General features: G+C 41.8%; 1 protein-coding gene across 1 annotated transcript in view; it reads left to right on the top strand.

Moving 5' to 3' along the window:
* The window catches only part of ddc (dopa decarboxylase), a 118327-nt gene that overhangs the window by 39497 nt on the left and 58000 nt on the right, over positions 1-20830 (top strand). The window contains exons 5-8 of the mRNA XM_019895080.1: positions 5768-5902; positions 11440-11583; positions 19319-19385; positions 19728-19822. Coding sequence (XP_019750639.1) covers positions 5768-5902; positions 11440-11583; positions 19319-19385; positions 19728-19822 — 441 coding nt within the window. The remainder of the gene's footprint in view (positions 1-5767; positions 5903-11439; positions 11584-19318; positions 19386-19727; positions 19823-20830) is intronic.

Below are 20830 nucleotides of genomic sequence, written 5' to 3'. Positions count from 1 at the left end.
CACCCTTAAATTCAGAGGAGCCAATCAGCGCATCGTTATCACCGACCTGCCCTGCTCAGCCAGGGTCTCCACTCCAGTTAGTCAAACATGATACAACACACAGTCGCGCTGCTGCGGTCCTCTGCAATACATCTGTTAGTGCACGCAAAGAATACAACGGATAATTTTAACAAGCGATCGCGGTAATGCGCAGATTATAGTCCACAAATATAAAATGTATAACGTAAAAATCATTTTATAAATTATTATTTTATACAATTTGCCGAGGGTCCGGACAGAGGACGTCCTGACAGAGGAGGTCGGCGGTCCGGTAGTGGATCGTGGTCCGCCAGTTGAGGCAGGTTGGTGTAGGCATAACAGCAACCATTCAAACCGGTCATATACACCATGTTAGTATCAAAGTTCCACCAGGAGTTGGCATCGGTTTTAGGGGAATGTGATTCAGCCGCCCCAATCTGTGGGTTTGGAATGAATGTCATTGGAAACGCGTAACAGGGCTGACTCTGTCCTATGCATCATCTTGAAACCTGACTGGAAGACCTCTAAGATATTTTGTTCATCCAAGAAAGATTTCAACTGCATGTGCACCACTTTTTCCAGATTTTTTGAAATGAAAGGCAGTTTGGAAATGGGGCTAAAATTTGACAGCACATCGTGATCAAGATCAGGTTTCTTGATCAAGGGTTGGACCACCGCATGTTTAAACTGTTGGGGAACTATACCAGAAGAGAGGCTGCTGTTGATAACGGCCAAGACTGATATACCAATACTCGGGAGAACCTCATTAAAGAAGTGCGGGGGGAGAGAGTCACACGGGGAGCCAGATGGCTTAGTCTGGAAAACCACATCCTCTAAAAGAGTCAAGGACACAGCTTTGAAAGAATTCAACACAGCTGAACACGGAGAATGGACAGAGGGGTCAAATGTGGTATTTGAAACCTTATCAATGAAAAACTGAAGGAATCTGTTGTACATCTCGAGTGAAGATTCTGAGCCAGTAGGCCGAGGGGGTTTGAGTACAGAATCGATGGTTTTATATAGTATGCGTGGGTTGTGACGTTGAGCCTGAATAAGGTCTGACAAATATTCTCTTTTGGCCTCTTTAACTGTGACCTGGTAGTTATGCCAGCAGTCTTTCCAGATTTGATAAGAGACCTGCAATTTGTCTTTTTTCCACTTACGTTCGGCTTTATAACACCCCTGCCTAGCTGCGCGAGTTTTGTTGTTAAACCAAGGCTCGGGTTTAGGTTTTGGGAGCACAGTTTTGGAAGGAGCCGCCGAATCCAGGATGGCACGGCTGGATGAGTTGAACCAAGAGGTGAGTTCCTCTGTGTTAGATGAGGGTATGCAGTGAGAGGGTTAAAAATTTGGCGGTTGCAACCAGGAGCGGCAGATTTTACAGCAGCACGCGAGAAGACTACGTCACATAAAACTGCCATGTGATCAGAAATCCCATTTTCAAAGACTTCTAAGTTTGACACCGGTAGATCATAAGCAAGGACGAGATCTAAAATATGTCCTTGCTCATGTGTCGGGCTGGTCAGATATTGCACAAAATTAAAAGAGTTGATCAGTCTTAAGTGGTTTTTCGGGACAGCACACATGGATATTAAAATCAGGGTATGATCATATCTAAGCCTAATTTGTGCAAGAAGGGTTGAAAATTCACAGCACACATGGATATTAAAATCCCCCATGAGGAGGGAATGATCATATCTGAGCCTAATTTGTGCAAGAAGGGTTGAAAATTCGCTTAAAAAGTCTTTATTGTATTTAGGACGACGATAAATGACGAGGGCGGTAAATTACAGCGCAGAGCACCGGGAAAACCCAGCCAACTTCAAAGAAGGTTGCTTCAAAGCTGGTGATTGATATGGTGATTCTGAACCGTTTACATTTGAAATTGTTCTTAAAAATACTCCCCCTTCTTCCACCAAGGCCTGAAGTCCTTGGGGAGTCCAGGAATGCACAGTCAGGTGGCAGCAATTCATTACCATCAGTACCTGTCCAAGTCTCCGTCAGGCACAGGAAATCCAAGTCATTGGAAAGGAAAAACTCCCTCAAAATATGGGTCTTGTTCGTCAACGACCGTGGCGTTTGACAACGCAATCCTTGAGGGAGCAGCAACGGGAGGGCGTGCCTCTTCCGATTGCCGAGCTCGGGGAAATTCCCTCAAAAGCTTTATATGGACCCCTTGCCGAAAAATGCGCTGAGGGTAGAAATGCCTTGACGCTGTGGGAGAGCCAAGACTGTTGTCAAGCACGAGGCGACGGGTCGAGGGTACACCATAACTGAGTAGTTCCATTCGGGAATCCCAGGCATGGAAATCTTTTTCATATTATGACTAGGATACCTGTTGTGAATAGCTCAGATCAGCCTCCTCTATTGAAACTCAGACTTATAAATATGAGATGACTTTCCTCGAAAGAGCTGTTAATTAATTACCTAATACGACACCATAATCTTAACATGAGTGATCTTTGTGAGATCTGGTTAAAACCTACCAGCAATGAGTTTTTACAGCTAAACAAGGCCTCTCCTCCAAACCTTGTGAGTTCACATTCCGCACATCCTTGTAAGAAGGGCGGGTGTGAAGCTCTGATTTCTGAATCTCTTCTAAAACGTATTCTTCACTCAAACACCTTTAAAACTTTGCAATCAACAGCCTCAGTGCCGTTTTATTTTGCTCTCTTCTTATTTACCATCCTCCTGGCCCTTACACTGGCTTTTTAGCAGTGGCGATGCTGGACTGTCAAGGAGGGCGAAGCGGAATTCCGGCCTACATCATAAAATATGTCAGTTTATTTATACGTGAATTCTACTCTCCATTCCTTTTCAAGAAAATGATCTGTGCTGTGCTCTGCTAAGATGATTAGAAGAAGTCTCCAGTTCAACTCAGAACAGAATGAGAATTGAAAAATGCTCCCATGGATGCCTACACCAAAAGATCGGTGATTGGCTCATTTCGCTGTCAATCAAAAAGAGATTCAGCCTCAGCCAGATCATTCAATCATCATGCAGAAAAGCCTGGCGTCCGGGCCAGCCGATAAACACCCACTGTCCATAGACTCCCAGAAACGCTGAGTGTTCGATGGGTGGGACAAAACCAGCATTTAACCAATGACTTGTCTCATTTCAATGCATTGGGACAACGGGCTCTGAACTCTCTAGACGCCCAGCGTCCGCGCTGTGGACGCTCAGCGTCCACACAGTTTAAAGCACAGTGAAGCTGCGGGAATGAATGAGAAGAGAGTTGCGTCGTAACCAGTAATTAGAAGCTGATTTGGAACAACAGTTGAGCGCGTTGTAGCGCATATTTAGTCAATGACATGTACACACAATTGTATGTACACACATATATTTGATCACTTATTTTTTTGACATTTTAGGGGAAGCTGAGCTTCCCTTGGAATCTTAGAGTAATTGCCTCTGCTTTTTAGATATATTTTCTGAACTTGTGTATGACTTGGTGACTCACAGAGATAATATACTAATTATGGGGGATTTTAATATTCATATAAACTCCCGTTGGAACAACTTATTGCTGTGTTTCAGAAAATATAGTTTTGGTTTCATGCAGATAATACACGAAGCTACCCATAAAAATAGTAACACTATAGATTTGGTACTAACCCCTGGGTTTAGCAAGCTCAAATATAATGGTTTTACTGTATACCACTGCTATATCTGACACAGCACTTTCCTGGTTTAGTTCTTCGTTCTTAGTTCTTTACTTCTTCTGAGTTTTTTAATGTTACATGTGGAGTCCCACCGGGCTCAGTACTTTGACCCTCTCATTTGGCATCAACAGGCTTCCGCTTGGTGACATCATATGTAAATATTACATTAGTTTTCATTGTTATGGTGATGATACCCGATTTAGTATGCTAGTTAGAAATAACTAATCTGTAATCGGTGCACAGTTGCTGTAATCTAGAGGCATGCCTTGCCAAGATTAAAGAATGGATGTACAGTATTTCGGTTTTAGCATCTTAACCCCAATAAAACCCGAGATGTTGATCCTTGGGCCTGCTTGTCATCGGCATCTATTAAAGGACACTACTCTCAGTCTCTTGGGGGTTGCAAAATCTTGGTGTTATATTGGACTCAACGCGTTCATTTCAAATGCACATTCAAAATATAACTATAACTGCATTTCTTCACCTTCGCAATATCACTAAAATTCATTCCATTTGATCTGCTTGTGACACAGAAATCATAATTCATGCATTTGTGACGTCTCGCCTCGGTTATTGCAATTTATTGCTCTCTGGTCTTCCCATGTCTTGTGGTAAAAAGTCTGCAGTTAGTATGTGTTCTTTTATGTTAAAATGCTGCAGCTAGACTCCCAACAAAGATAAGAAAGTTCGATCAAATAACCCCAATACTAGCCAACTTGCATTGAATTCCGGTCCACTTCAGATGTGATTTCAAAGTTTTGCAACTAACTTATTAACTGACCTACTAAACTAAAATATTTTCCATCTTAGCACTTCCTATCTCGTTGACTTAGTGGTACCGTATGTTTCTCCCCCTAACTCTTGGTTCACAACACGCTGGTCTTTTAGTGATCCAAGACTCAAAAGGAAGTCTGCAAGTTAGAAAGCGTTTTCTATTCCTGTGTTCTAGAATGCCCTACCCACAGAAATCAGTGACGCTACTTCAGTAGAAACGTTTAAAACCAGACTTAAGACTCATTTGGACACTCTTCCATTTAGTTGAATTGCATGTTGGCCTGTTTGATCAACACTTCTTCTGCTTTTCCTTCCCCCTCCTCCTTGGTCTGGGGAGGGGGGTAGCTGATGATGAACAATTGGATGTCGCTATTCGGATTCCGCTTCGACTGATCTGGACATGTTATATTGTTCTAACTGACAATGTATAGCATGATATTGTGTTAAATGTATTTGTCAATTGTGGGCATGTGAAGCCCTTTGAGACTTTTTTATGATTCAGGGTTATTCAAATAAAGTTGACTTGACTTGACAACAAGCCACCAGTGGAAGCAACTCGGAAAGGCTCACGAAAATTTTTACCACAAGCTTCACTCTTTCATCTGTTGGAACATTAAAAAATATACATATAAATATGGTAAAGTGTTGTAAAACACAATATGTCTGTACAGTATTTATTCTATTTTTATGACATGATAGTGGCCTGTGTCTCCCTCACTGATAATTCGGATTTAGGCATGTGCACCAGAGCTCCTTGCCACGTCACTGAAAAGATGCTCAAACCCGAGAGCCAATCAGATAAGAGTCAGATCACAAACCTGCTCAGCCAGCCTTTTGAAACCATCTTGGAGAAGGTTCTGTAAAGCAGTTCCACTGTAACTGCACAGCCTTTCCAAAAGTGTCATGGAAAAGTGACCCAAGTAACAAAATAAGGCACCTCCTCACCTTGACTATATTCGATTGTTCATTATATTTATTTCAAAATGTTTGTTGTTCAGAAACACATTTTAATGTTTGTTTGTTGTAGTTAGTGCAAAGATGCAACTTTTGTGCAGTTTTATGATAAATGTTCAGATGTCTTGTACTCTTGCAGGACTGTAAAGAAAATGTTACAAGGATTCCGCTGTCCTCCTACTTTCTTGCTTTTATTTTGTGCTTTCCAAGATTGATTGATTTTGATAAATCATTGTTAAATAGATTTTTTTTCCTTACTTTTGTTTTGTTGGTAAAATGTATTTTTGAGATGGCTATTGAGATGTCAAGATGCAGATGTTATCTTTTGGGCTGATGATGACCCTCTAATTCTTTGACAGGGCACAGCCAGTGAGGCGACCCTCATGTCCTTGCTTGCTGCCCGTTGTAAAATTGTCCGTCGAGTCCAGTCCATCAACCCAGAAATGTCTGAACCTGAGATTTTCATCAAATTGGTGGCGTACACATCGGAGCAAGTAAGCAAAATATCTTCTGTCGGAAAGCATCTACAAGGGTTTATTCACCAGCCCCATAGACAGTACAAAGCACAATCAAATAAGATCCAATACAAGAACGATGTGAGGACTCAGGCTTTGGAGCCAGAGGTTTTGGGATCCAAGTTATACTGTAGAAAATTTTGGTCAATGGCAACTAAATTGTTGTAGAAATGCTACTCTGCTTGCTAGCTACTGTCGAGGTAGCCATGACAATTGCAATGTTCCCACCCACTCGTTTTCTCTAAGAATCTTTTTGTGCATAATTGAATGTGTTTGATTTGGTTCTCTCCCTCTCTGTCTTCAAATATTTTGATCTATCCAACCATTTTCGAAGCCGCTTAACCTCACATGGGTCATAGGCATACTACCCCAGCTGTCTTCGGGCAGTAGGTGAGGTACACTCTGAACTGGTTGCCAGCCAATCGCAGTGCACACAAACAGCGATTCACAGTCACTGTCACACCTAGGGACAATTTAGAGTGTTCAATTAACCTACCATGCATGTTTTTGGAATAAACCGGAGTACCTGTGGAGGGGAAAACCCACACAGGCACGGGGAGAACAAGCAAACTCCACATAGGAAGGCCGGAGTCCGGAATCAAACCGTGGACCTCTGTACTTTGAGGCGGATGTGCTCATCAGCCATCCATCGTGCCGCCGTATATATCACAATAAACATTGCTGTAACTTGACCGAGATGATCCTATCCTCTCCAAATCTCACTCATTTTATGAAGTCTAGGCCTGAAGACATCTACGAACTTAATTCTCATCATAGTGGTCGTGCCTCTCACTGGCTAAAGGAAATAAATGTTTTATTTTTTCGTTTCGTTTACGTCTTAATAATAATACATTTCATTTATAAGCGCCTTTTAAAACACTCAAGGACACTTTACAATCAAAACAAGAACAATAAAGCCACAGATAAAATTATAAATAATAAAAGGAGAGATGAATTTAAACTGAATTTAGCTACTCGAAATAGTTGACATCGCCGCCGCAAGGAGCACCAGCTGACCCAGCCAGGCCGGCCAACACGCCGTGGTCCGCGGATCGGCCGCCATTTCTGCCGCTGTCTCAGTGTGGCCGGCGGTAGGACGACCAAAGGAGGTGATGCCCCTGGAGCCATCGAGGTGGAAGCCCCGACGACATCCACGGCGGATGCACCTCCGGGAAGGACGAGGAGCGACGCCCGGGAAACGGTGCAGCGCAGGCAGGGAGCCCAACCACCGGAACCACGGGGCGCAGAGGGGCGGAGAAGGCACGGAGCACCGTCCGACAGCCGAACAGGCAGGATGCCGCGACAGCGCGACCGAGGACAACCGTGCGACGACCGACGGTCCAAAACCACAACGAATTGCGACAGGAGATGAAGGTTTCTCCCATGACGAGAGTAAACCGTAAAAAAAACGTAAAACAAACGCTAAAAAAGAATATTTGCGGGTGAGCAGCGGCAGCCAGACGCGCCAGGATACACTCAACCTGGAAGTGACACCCGGAAGTGACATTGTGTACGTAAAAACTTGCAGGATAGCCAGATATACCTCAGATTAGCTTGGAAGAGCGTTTAGGCCTTCACATGATATTAAAACGCAGAAGTTGGGATTTTTTTCCCAAAACTACTGGCATAGCAATACTCAGTTTGCCGAGAAAATAATGCTAATTTTGAGGGTCTAAACACAATGGAAACTCATGAGTTTTCACACACATCAGACTTGACAAAATATTGACTATTTTATGAGTTCATTTTTTTCAGTCCAACTAATTGCTTTGTTGTTTGTCTCAACATATGCCCTGCGACTGACTGGCAACCAGTTCAGGGTGTCGTCTGTCGTCTGCCCAAAGTCACCTGGGATAGGCTCCATAGACATTTCTGTATGTCTTGTGGTGCTACACGTGCCTGCCAAGTCTCGTAAACCTTTGTCAAACGTCCCGGGATTTGTTTTTGATATTTTGCACTCAAGGTGGCACTGCAGAGCCTTAGTTTACGACAACATCAAAATTTTTACCAGTGCCGATGATTATGTGTGGTAAGTTTTCGTGCATGATTAGGTCCCAAAAAATGTGATTCATTTTTGTGGAAAAACAAAAAATTTTAATCATAATAATATGTTTCCTGTGATTGTCTGCCTTTCGCCCGAAGTCAGCTGGGATAGGCTCCAGCCCCCCCGCGACCCTGTTCAGCAGAAGCGGTGTTGAAAATGGATACATCAGTGGTCCTCAACTAGAAATGCTGTAGGTCCACTTTTTTTTTTTTTTTTTTTTTTTTTTTTTTTTAATAAGACCAAGGTCCGGTCCCATGCACAGCGGTCATGGGGAGCAGGGCTATATGCCCATTTAGTATGGTCAAGCCAAGCTTAAACAAATCAACACTCCTCACAACCAACCAACAATGGGGTGCATGAAAATAACAATGATTCACTTTGCCAGTACACAGCAAATAATGAGAGGTATTGTGTTCAGGCACAGATACTCTTTTATTTTTTTAAGTTGTGCCTGCTTAATAATAAAAATAGCCGTTCTAGGGAAATAAGACATTTTTACTTTAACTTTGTGAAACAGTAGTTGTCTTTTTTTCCCCTTAATTTAACAAAAACAAAATACTCATTTTACCAAAATAAATACTAAACATGAAAACAAAAATATCCTTTTCATTTGTACAGTTGCGGTTTTCTGCTGTTAAACAGCTGCAAAGATCCCCGGGTAGACGGGAGCAAAACTGCACACAATCGAAACCTCCCACGATTCGTCTTGTCTTATTGTCTGTGTGCGGCTCCGTGTGAGGCTCTCCTGGACTGAAGCTGTGAGCACACTGTGGCGTCGCGCATGCGTCTGTTTCCTGACACAATCATCCATTTTGAATGCGTGTGTATTGGGATAGACGCGTGCTGACGCTTATGTATGGGCACACCTTAAGTTCAGAGGAGCCAATCAGCGCATCGTTATCGCCGACATGCCCTGCTCAGCCAGGGTCTCCAGTTAGTCAAACATTATACAACACACAGTCGCGCTGCTGCGGTCCTCTGCAATACATCTGTTAGTGCACGCCAAGAATACAACGGATAATTTTAACAAGCGATCGCGGTAATGCGCAGATTATAGTCCACAAATATAAAATGTATAACGTAAAAATCATTTTATAAATTATTATTTTATACAATTTGCCGAGGGTCCGGACAGAGGACGCGGTAGTGGATCGCGGTCCGCCAGTTGAGGCAGGGGAAGTCCGAGGTTTAGAGAGTAAACACGAATGGAGCCAGGACAGTCCCCTGCGGCGCCCCGCACCTGTTTTATCACCTGTTTTAACAAAATCAGTGTCCTTTTTTCTTCGTCTTCTTCTTCTTCTTCTAATTATTATTATTATGTTGTAGTTGTCATTATTATGCCACTGAATCACATTTTTGGAGACCTAAACATCCAGAAACACCAAATCTTGCACTTATCGGGCCTGGTGAAAAGTTTTATATTTTAAAGTTGCTAGTGTTAATAGTGAAAACAACAAAGTCCAATTCCGCTATGTTTGACCAAGGCTTATATTGGCAGGCACGTGTAGCATGCTGAGAAAACTTGAAATGTGCGTTGTGTGTTTTGCAAAATGTTGCTGTGGCAACACACAGTTTGCCAAGAAAACTGCTAATTTTGAGGCGCTAAACATGTAGGGAAACTCATGACACTTTGCAGCCACCCCAGGCATGGTAATATCACCAATATTGTTTTACATTTATTGTGCAATTCTTAAAAAAAAATGCATCACCTAGATATTTTTTAAAAAGTAGCCTTGGTTGTACATTCCACGTGTATCTACGAAAATTTGGTGTTATATTTAACAAGACTTACAAAAAAGTCTCGAGGAGCCATAAACCGAACAGAAACTGAGCCATAAAAATCAATCAATCAATCAATTAATTTGAGACCCATTTTGGCTGTTTATTGGGGTCACATTTTAAATGAACCCCTCTTCCGACTGTCTTGACACTGTGGTTCTTTCAGATTAAGATGTTCAAGTAGACAAGGAAAAACAAAGCTTTTTATTTCGCCAAACGATGTTGCCGTGGCGATGCACTGTTTGCAAAATTATGCTGATTTTGCTGGTCGAAGACACAGGTATCAAACTCAAGTTTTTTCTTCGAGATGTGGCCCACCACATCATTTTATGTGGCCCGCAAAATCAAATCAAACATGTCAACTCAACTCAACTCAACTGTATTTATAGAGCACTTTCAAACAACCATCGCTGCATACAAAGTGCTGTACATGGAGCAATTCAACATATACAACAAACAGTAAAGCAAATCGGTAATAAAAACTGTAGAAAGCACAGAACAGCAAAACCAAGAACAAATCTATGTCATGCTGAGTCAAATGCCAAAGAATACAAGTGAGTTTTGAGGCGGGGTTTGAAGATGGGCAGCGAGGAGGCTTGTCGAATGTTCAGTATGTCAATCTCTACCATGATTGCCAAAATCTGTATCAAAATTGCAACTTCTCATCTGTAATAAGTAAAGAGAGATATTGTAAGCATTTTCTTGTTACCAAACCCCTGATTACAGTAACTTAAACAATTGATGAATCAACCGTTATTCTTGACTTCTTTAAATGCTTTCAGAGTCATAACGGCCCTCCAAGTACAGTCACTTCAATGTGACCTGTGACAGAAATGAGTTTGACACCCCTGGTCTCAGCATTTGTCAACGCATGAAGCTTGACAAAATAATGATTATTTTGTTTGCAGTTTTAATAAAAATGTCTGAGCAGCACTCCGTAAATGCTGATCTGTCACAGCTCGTGTTTATGAAATACTTGGCACAAGAAATACTGGGTCAGTCAGGAGCCCTGTAAAAAAACAGTAGTTTTGCCGATCACATGATTGCATTTCTGGAATCACAATCCAAAAATGATAAATGATTCAGACCGATGCACTTTTCACTTTTTGAACACAGATACTTCCACTCGTCTAGGATTCAAACCATCACACTACCTTTAACGTTAAAGTTAGGAGGGCCCGCTGAAGGGCCCTCCATCATCTGTCAAAACAAATCGCTGATTTACCTCCTCAGCAAGGTATATGTGTGAACATGTTAGACATCTTTTAAAAGCTGAGTTTCTAGAGATTTGAATGGTACCCTACATGTTACAATTGTCAAATTTGAACTGCAACTTGGGGAGACCTCAAGCTTTGATCATATAGTGTTTTCAAGTCCTAATCAACATTCTAAATCCATTTTCAAGGCAGATATTGTGATGTTTTCGAACATCCATAGTTCAGTGACATGAGCACTTACACAAATTCTTACTGTATGGGAGAAATATTCATAACGTGACATTTTGTATCTTTCAAAAAGTGACCAAAACTATGCTGATACTCCAAATGTTTCAAGTATACCTAAACATTGACTTTGGGTGCACCTTTCCACAGGCGTTTTCGGCAAAGTTGCCCTCGGTTTAAGGGGTTAACCCTGAACGATTTCTTGATTACTGTCATTGTTCGCACCTCTCACGTACATTTCCCCTGTGTAGTCTCATTCGTCCGTGGAGCGAGCAGGTCTGATTGGAGGCGTGATGATGAAGAAAATCCCGACGGACAGCACTTATGCTGTCACTGGTGATACGCTCAAGAAAATTGTAGAAAAGGACAAAGAAGCGGGACTCATCCCTTTCTACGTAAGACACACACATCTAAAGTTGATGTTTGGCCTAATGTTTTCCTCATGTTGCTCAACCACTTACTCAGTTGACAGTCGCAATGTGCCTGAGATGCCACCACGTGTGGAAAGCTGTTTGAGCATTTATTCAATATCCTTGATATCCAGTTTAAGATTCATGTATTAGTATGGTCTTCGTCCTCACAAATAAGACGATTGACCATATGCACAGCAACACATTAAACACGTTATTTCTGCTGGCATAACAGTTTCTCTCCGCTGTTAATACGTTACAAGCTGCTGGGTATTGGACTGGGGTCATGTTATGCCATCCATTTATCCATCCGTTTTCAACACCGCTTATGTTGTTCAGGAGGGCGCAGTGGTGTAGTCTACACTACCCCCTAAACTGGTCGCCAGTTAGTCACAGGGCATGTATAGAGACGAACAATCATTCACACTCACATTCGCACTGGCACTGAGTGGAAGTCAACCTACACTGCCTGTGCACAAGTCAGGTGAGGGTACTACGACAAAATCAGTGACTAGGCTATTTTGTGTTGATGATAGTTTGGTGCTCAAACTTTTCAAGGTTGAAATGGTATCAAATGTTAATACTGTTAGGTAAGATGAAAGCCTCTATCCCACCAAGCAGCAAACAATGGCAAACTGTTTGTGAGGGCAGCGAATATTGCATTCTCATCAGGGTTCGCACAATGTCACAAATATTGGCCAAATGGTCGCCAGACATTCACCTCGACTTTTCTTGTCGCCAGGGAATTTTGAACGTGTTCATGGGAAGAAATCTTGAGCTCAGTCGGTCGATTTAGGGCAGTGATCACCAAACTTTGTGAGAGTGAGAGCGACTTCTTTTGTACTGATTAGTGCGAAGGGCTATGAATTTGAAATACACATCTGCAAGAACAAATTTGCTCAAATGACCTGATATAATATTAGGATGTTAACTTTAATAGTATTACTAGGATATTATTGGAAATGAATTACATTTTCTGACACTGATTATGTTCATGAGAAACACATCATTATTTGCAATTGTAATGGAAATTTGACATCAAACAGGGCTAAAATGTAAGTAACTGTTCATACCATTGAATGCTGACCAGTTATTTTGCAGATAAGCAAAGTTGCCTGCTCATGCACTCGACTGCATTCTGTGTTGCTGCTCAAAATGCTGATTGTGCTGACCTTCAACCCTCCCAACGAGATAAAAAGAGAGCCTGAGACTCAGGGGGAGAAGGCTCCCTTGACAGATCTGTGAACGGTGTCTTTCCATGTTTTTTTCTCCAATAAATCTCATCATTTTTGATAATACTTGTTGTCTTGGTTTCCCTGGACAAGACACAACACTTTCTTTTATCCATAAATCTAATATTTAAATGATAATTTCAACACCATTGTGAAAAAAATCACAATATTCCATTACCGCCGAGCTATTTATAGCTCTGTGGTCCTTGCCGGAGACTCGGTGCTGTGATCAAGTGTGCATCAGAACTGGTCTGGTTGCAGGAGAACAAAATTTGATATATATATTTTTTTTAATTCAGGAGTAATGGTTAAAATTGCACAATTCAGAGGCCTCTTATTTTAAAATGCCACATCAGATCTTAATGAAAGTACCTTGGTTGGATACCTGGGGTGGCCTAGTGTGCCGGTTAGGACTGATCTGGTTGCGAGACAATGAAAATAAAAATTGTAATGATTTTTTTTTAATTAGCTTGTCCTCACAAGGGTGGCGGGGGGTGCTGGAGCCTATCTCAGCCATCTTCGGGCAGTAGGCAGAGGACACCCTGAACCGGTTGCCAGCCAATCGCAGGGCACACAGAGACGAACAACCATCCGCGCTCACACTCACACCTAGGGACAATTTAGAGTGTTCAATGAGCCTGCCAGGCATGTTTTTGGACTGTGGAAGGAAACCGGAGTACCCGGAGAAAACCCATGCAGGCCCGGGAAGAACATGCAAACCCCACATAGGGAGGCCGGAGCTGGAATTGAACCTAGTACCTCTGCACTGTGAAGTCGACGCGCTAACCACTGCTACCCTGGGCCGCCGTAAAGAGGCCTTTATTCTTCAAAAAACATTAGAGCTTGAAGTCCTTTGGTTGGATACAGGGGATGGTGTAGTTTGCCCCCAAATGTGGTGTGGTGGCGGTAAAATGAAAATTTATATTTTAATGATTTTTTTTTTTTTTCAACAGGTGTGAAGGTCAAATTTGCAGATTTCAGAGGCTCTTTATTTTTCAAAATCAACACTGGGTTGCCCAGTGTGCCCTAGAACTAGTCTGGTTGTGGAATAACAAAGTTTGAATTTAAATATATGTTTTAAAATCAGGTAGAAAGGTAAAAATGGCAGATTTCCGAGGCGTTTAATAAAAAAACAAAAAAAAACAAAGGCAGATCTTAATGAAACTATGTTGGTTGAATACCCCGGGTAGTTTAGTAGGCCCTAGATCTGGTCTGGTTGGGGGAGAATGAAATTTGAATTTTTTATGATTTTTTTATTCATTCATTTAAATTTTTTAGTAATTGATGCAGATTTAACATTAACCTCTCATTCTAATCCAACTTCAGAAGATTTTTGGGTGCAATCCTGAGACAGCTCGCACTCTCCTTAGGTGAACTGGTTGCTTGTTATTTATGACATTATTTTCAATCCAAACCACTGAGGTGCATGCATGAGTTGTTCAGCTTTTACTTTGAAAGTGGGCAGCGTCGCTGGCAGTGGATTACAGGAATGCAAAGTATTAACAATCACTCTGGCTTGTTTTCCGTTTGGAGGCTGGCCTGAGCAGTTTTCTTTTGGTTTGGGTGGGCGCAAAATCCCTGATTTGTGATGATTTTTGTGAGTCGAAAGAAACCTTTTCCGACCTTTCCTCCTGCCAACAATAACACACGTACAAATCATGACAAATGGCAAATGACACTTTGTTAGTGGGGCAAGCTTATCAGTATCAGAATCAGAATCATCTTTATTGGCCAAGTATGTAGAAGACACAAGGAATTTGTCTCTAGGAGCGGGGGGCATGAGGTTCCGTCAAGGGGGCACGTTTGACCTCGGGGAACATGCTTTTTTAAGTTTTTTATTTAGATTTTTTTTTTTTTTTACTGTCCTAGAATAGAGTGCACTTGCACCTCCATGGCATTAGGTGGCAGTGGCGCTCTCATTGGCAGAGTGTGGGCAGGGAGCATTCGAAGGGAGGAAATATGACGAAGCGTATGTAGTGCTTGGCTTCACTGTGACTATGGTGGGAGACGAGGAAAGACCGGTGTGCTTACTGTGTCTAAAAATGTTGGCAGCGGACACCATGAAGCCAAATAAATTAAGGCGTCACTTAAAGACATTACACCCCAATGACGCTGATAAGCCCCTTGAGTTTTTTTCAGCGAAAACGTGCCGAATATTGCCCGCTTTGTGACTGCTACTTCAATAAACTAAAATACAGGACCCAGCTACACATTGAGCAAGAGCTGAGAGTTGCTGTGTCCTGCTTCCAACCTCGCTTCGAAAAGCTGGGCATTGCAAAACATGCTCATTGTAGCCATTAATCCAGACATCAACTTTGATTAAAAAAAAAAATCAGCACAAATTATATATTTTTGTTTTGCAGGTTAAAGATTTTTTAATATTGTGCTCCTGATTTAATGTTGGTGAGGAGTTTGAATGCATTATTTTTTGGTTTTATGTAATTTTAATTCCCAGTATCGTATGGTTTGACATGGTCAGTCGAAAAATGTTTCCAGTTTAATATAGGATTTAATTTTTTTTTTAATTTCACATGCACTTTAAATCTTTTCTATTACAGTTAATATTTCTTATAAGTTGGTCCATATTTCTTTTTTTATTCCCTTAAACGTTAATAAGGATCCAGTGTTATGTAGAGGTGTACTTATAACAATTTTATAGAGAAATACTATTTAAAGTCACGTGGGGGGACGAGATGTTTTTTTCTTCCTGGGGGGGCATGACAGAAAATAATTGAGAAGCACTGCCCTAAAGTAAGGCTACCATTGTGCAGTAGTAGTAGAAGAAAAACCTTTATTTGTCTCACAATGAAGAAATTAGCAAAAAAAAAAAAAATGAAAAGGAGAAAATAGAAAAAACAAAACAAGTATTTGCATGCAGAAAAAGAAACATTTAAAAAACATTAAAAATGGACTGAACCCAGTACTGGGTGAAATATAAATATACCGATAAGCATATACAGTATATGTGTCACGTTGCGAGGTGGTGGTGGACCCCAAAAAGCAGGCAAGAGGGAAGAGCAGGTTGTACTTGAAGAAGTGTATTGAAACAGAGAAAACTAAATCCAAAACAAACATAGTCCAAAGTAGCAAACAAAAAGCACAACTGAAGCTAGAACAGAACTGTGACCAAAGCATGACTGAAACAAACCTGACAGCAGCAGACAAACGGCAACAAACAAACACGACAGTAGCAAAGAGCAACGATGACCCGACAATGAGTGGTTGGGCTGGGAGTCCTTTAAAAGCACTAATTACCTAATGACCAACAGGTGTGCAGCTGCAGGGGAAGCCCTACAGTGCCACCTGTTGGTCCCAAACCGAATCATGACAATATGCATATGCAAAAGTGGCTGTTCTATTTAAAATGGGTGAGTGTGTGTGTGCAGATTTTCACATGTGTTTATTCAACAGCCTGACAATAGTTGGCAGGAACGAGCGGCGGTACCTCTCCCTCTTGCAGCATGGGTGTATCAGTCTCTGGTCGAAGGAGCTGCCCACTGCTGTCAGGGTGGCCTGGAGGGGGTGGGTGGGTCTGTCCATCATAACTGTTAGCTTATCTAGCATCCTCCTGTTGCCTACCTCCTTCAGTGTCCAGGGAGCAGCCCAGGACAGAGGTGGCCCTCCTGACCAGTCAGTCCACTCTCTCCCTGTCCTGGGCTGAGCTGCTGCCTGACCAGCATGCTATGCCATAGTGAATGGCTGAGGCCAATGACAGCCCAATGACTGCTGTGTGAATATGTGCAGAGTCATCGAGCAAAGATAATGTGATCAGTGGTGCAACACAATACTATGGCAGCTGTGCAGTTGGTGCAGTCATCATTTTTTTATGTGACCAGTCGCAGCAATTGTAGTCCAACTTTGGGTGTGCAATTATACTGAAAGTACTTGAGCGCTTTAAAATGTCTGGTGCTGTGGAATATCGATCAATGACAATTGTTCAAGTATGCAAAGAGCTGGAGCTACAATGATCACTGAAGTAACACTGTTCCACAGGGCTGTGCAAAAATGCAAATCCTTTTTTGTGGTGGCCCCAAACCAGACTGTGATAGAGGAAGACAGGACTGATTCGATGACTGCTGTATAGAACTGTCTCAGCAGCTCCTGTGGCAGGCCGTGCTTCCTCAGCAGCCTCAGGTAGTACATCCTATGCTGGGCCTTTTTCAGGATGGAGTTAATGTTGGCCTCTCACTTCATGAGAGATGATGATTCTCAGGAACCTGAAGGTCTTTACGATTGACACAGGGGAATTGGATAGTGTGAGGGGCATCTGTGGTAAAGGATGTTTCCTAAAGTCCATGATCATCTCTGCAATCTTGAGCGTGTTCAGCTCCAGGTTGTGTTGGCTGCCACTTATCCCTTTTTGATCGCTGCTATCCAATTACGTCTTGGTTCTTCTTTTGGCAGCTTGGAAAATGCTTGTCTCTTATTTTGTCCCCTTTTGCTGGTGCACAACATTTGTCTGTCATTGTCAAAGTGTGGTGTTTGCATTTACTCAAATTAGCGACATATTTTATCCTGCCAAGTGGTGCTGTTTAATTTTGGAGCAGTTCATTGTGGAATGTGATATGTTCACGTCTGGAGCTCGATTCCTATTCTTAGTAACCAATAGACTTGCTGACTGTAGCGCCGAACTTCTTTACCAATTCTTTTTCTTCTCTTTTTTCTTGTGGCCGGGGGCCTCGGCCAGCCCCTCGGACCACCAGACCGACCAGTCCCCAATGGGATCCACTGGGGGAAACTCTTCCCTGTTGACTAGCCTGCCCCGCCTTCACACCTGATCAAGCAAGTAGTGATGATGGGCAGATCGATCCAAATATCGATAATATCAATACCAAGTCAATATTCATATTGGATCGTTACTTGAGCAATGCAATCAAACTATTGTGTCAGTTTCACTCCCCAATACACCAATGCCGGTTTGTCAAACAGCCAGCCCCCGGCAGACATAATTTGCTCCCCCACCCCACTCTTCTTGTGAATTTGCAGAGCAAACAAGCAAGCCGTCTGCTCGGATCTGCCCGCCCACACATACACACACCTAATGCATAAGTAAAAAGTTCACAAAAAACTGCAACCAAAATATTTGTTCTGCATATGATGGCTTCTTCTTTTTAACTAAGGCTTTGGGGATTGTTTAAATGTTTACATTTAATTTGTTATATTTTCACTTTTTTCTGGATTTCCTGAATGTACATTGAAAGTTTTGGTTTCCTCAATGTTTTATCAAATATTTTGTGAAATGACAATCTTGAACAACTTTTTTGGGGTTATGGATAAAATTGTGAAAATTCAACGGAAGGATAAATTACATTTTTGGATGTTCGTTTCTGAACAAAACCTAGGAAAAAGAATTATTTTTCTGCTGGTCATTTTGTGCACTTTTTTAAGAACAAAATCCAGACATTGCTCATGTGGGGATAAAGTATAATTTCATACTTGCCAGTAAAATTATAACAGGGCGCCCCGGTAGTCGAGTGGTTAGCACGTTGACTTCACAGTGCAGAGATACCGGGTTCAATTCCAGCTCTAGCCTTTCTGTGTGGATTTTGCATGTTCTCCCCGTGCCTGCGTGGGTTTTCTCCGGGTCCTCCGGTTTCCTCCCATATTCCAAAAACATGTATGGCAGGCTGATTGAACACTCAAAATTGTCCCTAGGTGTGAGTGTGGGCGCGAATGGTTGTTCGTTTCTGTGTGCCCTGCGATTGGCTGGCAACTGATTCAGGGTGTCCCCCGCCAACTGTTCGAAGACAGATGGGATAGGCTCCAGCACCCCCCGCGACCCTAGTGAGAATCAAGCGGTTCGGAAAAACGAATGAATGAAATTACAACAAAGCTTTTCACCCATCCATCCATTTTCTAATAAGCTTATCCTCACGAGGTTCGCTGATGTGCTGGCGCCTATCCCAGCTGTCTTCGGGCAGTAGCTGGGGTACACCCTGAACTGGTTGCCACCCAAACGCAGAGCAGAAACGAACAACCATTTGCACTCACAGTCACACCTAGGGACAATTTTGAGTGTTCCTTTAACCATCCATGCATTGTTTTGGAATGTGGGGGGGGCGGGGGCGGGGGAATTTTTTTTGGGGGGGGGACAGGAGTACCCAGAGAAAACCCACACAGGCACGGAGAAAACATGCAAACGCAACACAGAAAAGCCGGAGCCGGAATCGAAACCTGCACCTCTGCACTGTGAGGTGGACATGCTAACCAGTCGACCACCGTTCCGCCCAAACTTAAAGTTGAAAATCAAAATATCAAATAAATGCTCAAAGGGCTTTCCAGAACCATACACACGCCAAGGTGTTTTTCCAATGGTAACAATGTATCAAAGTGTGTTAACTTAGTCCACAAAGTACCAATGTTATTCAGGAGTTTTTGTGTTTATTATGGCTGTGCAGAGTAAAAATATTAATCCAATGCTTTAAATGACAATAATAACAAGAAATTATCATTGTCGTTTTATTTCATTTTCATTGTGTGTGTTGTAGTTCTGTGCAACGCTTGGCACCACTGCATCATGTGCGTTTGATCATATTTCGGAGCTGGGGCCAATATGTAAGTCACCATAAAGTAATTACACTTAAATTAATGACTTTACAAATACCTTTTCGTTTTTATTGCCTCTCTGCAACACATTTCATAAATTTTCCAAAGCTAAAGATGTCCAGTACAAGAGCTATTTGTTTCTGTCACAGAGGTATTGATGTTGTATATGCACTACTACCGTATATTTAACTAAATTTGTAATGATAGATTTATAAAGCTTCATACTGCTTTTTATCCGATCAGATGAGAATGTGTGAGTGTACCTAATACCATTACCTTGTGTTATTATTGAAGAACAAGTAAAGACAACAAATACATGTGATCAATAATGTTGTTTGTTGGCTGCTGCAGGTAATGAGCAGAACATATGGATGCATGTTGATGCTGCGTATGCTGGGAGTGCATTTATCTGTCCTGAGTTTCGGCCTTTGTTGAATGGCATCGAGGTATGTAAAAAAAAAAAAAAGAGAAATCAAACAAATACATGCTTTATACACCATCTGGTCACATCATTGACCACTTGCACTATTCAATGAAGTCCATTACAAGAGCTGTGTCTAAAATGTCGCCTTTATCAAGACACTCATGTTAGTTTTGACCGACACTGTTATTAACATTACAATGGGACAACTGCATTCATTGCTTATGCCTAGTCATGTTTTTGCTCCTTTCCCTGATGTTCAATAGGATTTAGAAGGACAATTTGGAATAGTCAAATGAATTGCTCTTAGCCAATCTGAGATGTTTTTAGCTGTATTTTGGGTCAGTATCCTGTTGCAAAACCCATTACCTGTGACTGAGACCAGGCTTTTTGACTCCTTTAATAGTCTTGAGATTTCATTGTACCCTGCACCAATTCAAGACAGCAAGTGCCAGATGTGCATTTGTTATTTTACAGCGTACTTTTTATTAGCACTTGACTAAAGTTGAAGTACAGCAGATCAGTGCTGATCTTGAACAGTCATGACAGAAAATCCAAAGTCCCACCAGTCCAAGAACCAGACAAGACCAAGACTTTTGGAAGTTGAGTTGAACACAAGACCTTTGAAATGTACTCTGGAGGTCGGTCTTGAGAGAAAGTCCTCACTGCAAATGCCTACCCCAAAAATAAATTATATTGTTAAATTGTTGCATTTTCTGACAGAAATCATCAAAATTGAGCATTAGTGTCTTTGGGGGGGAAAAAGATGTTTGGATGCAGATCTTTAGATCAATATAAGTGAATATTGTGAACAATACAAGTGAAAGCTTTCTTCCATTGGGTCTTTTTTTGTAACAAAAATGAAACATACTTCAAATAAAGAAATACCTTTAAAAATGTCAACACAAATTTCGTCATCTTACAGCGTGAAACTAAGTCATGAAAAGAAAAACAGAAACACCGGGCCCCTTTTTTTTTAAACAAGCTTTTTGCACGAATTTCTCCACACAGTCAAGCAAAAAAAAAAATATAT

The sequence above is a fragment of the Hippocampus comes genome, unplaced genomic scaffold (assembly GCF_001891065.2).
Source record: "Hippocampus comes isolate QL1 unplaced genomic scaffold, H_comes_QL1_v1.1 scaffold146, whole genome shotgun sequence".
Classification (NCBI taxonomy): Eukaryota; Metazoa; Chordata; class Actinopteri; order Syngnathiformes; family Syngnathidae; genus Hippocampus; species Hippocampus comes.
Note: the sequence above shows the minus strand (reverse complement) of the source record. Positions and strands in the feature narration are given on the sequence as shown.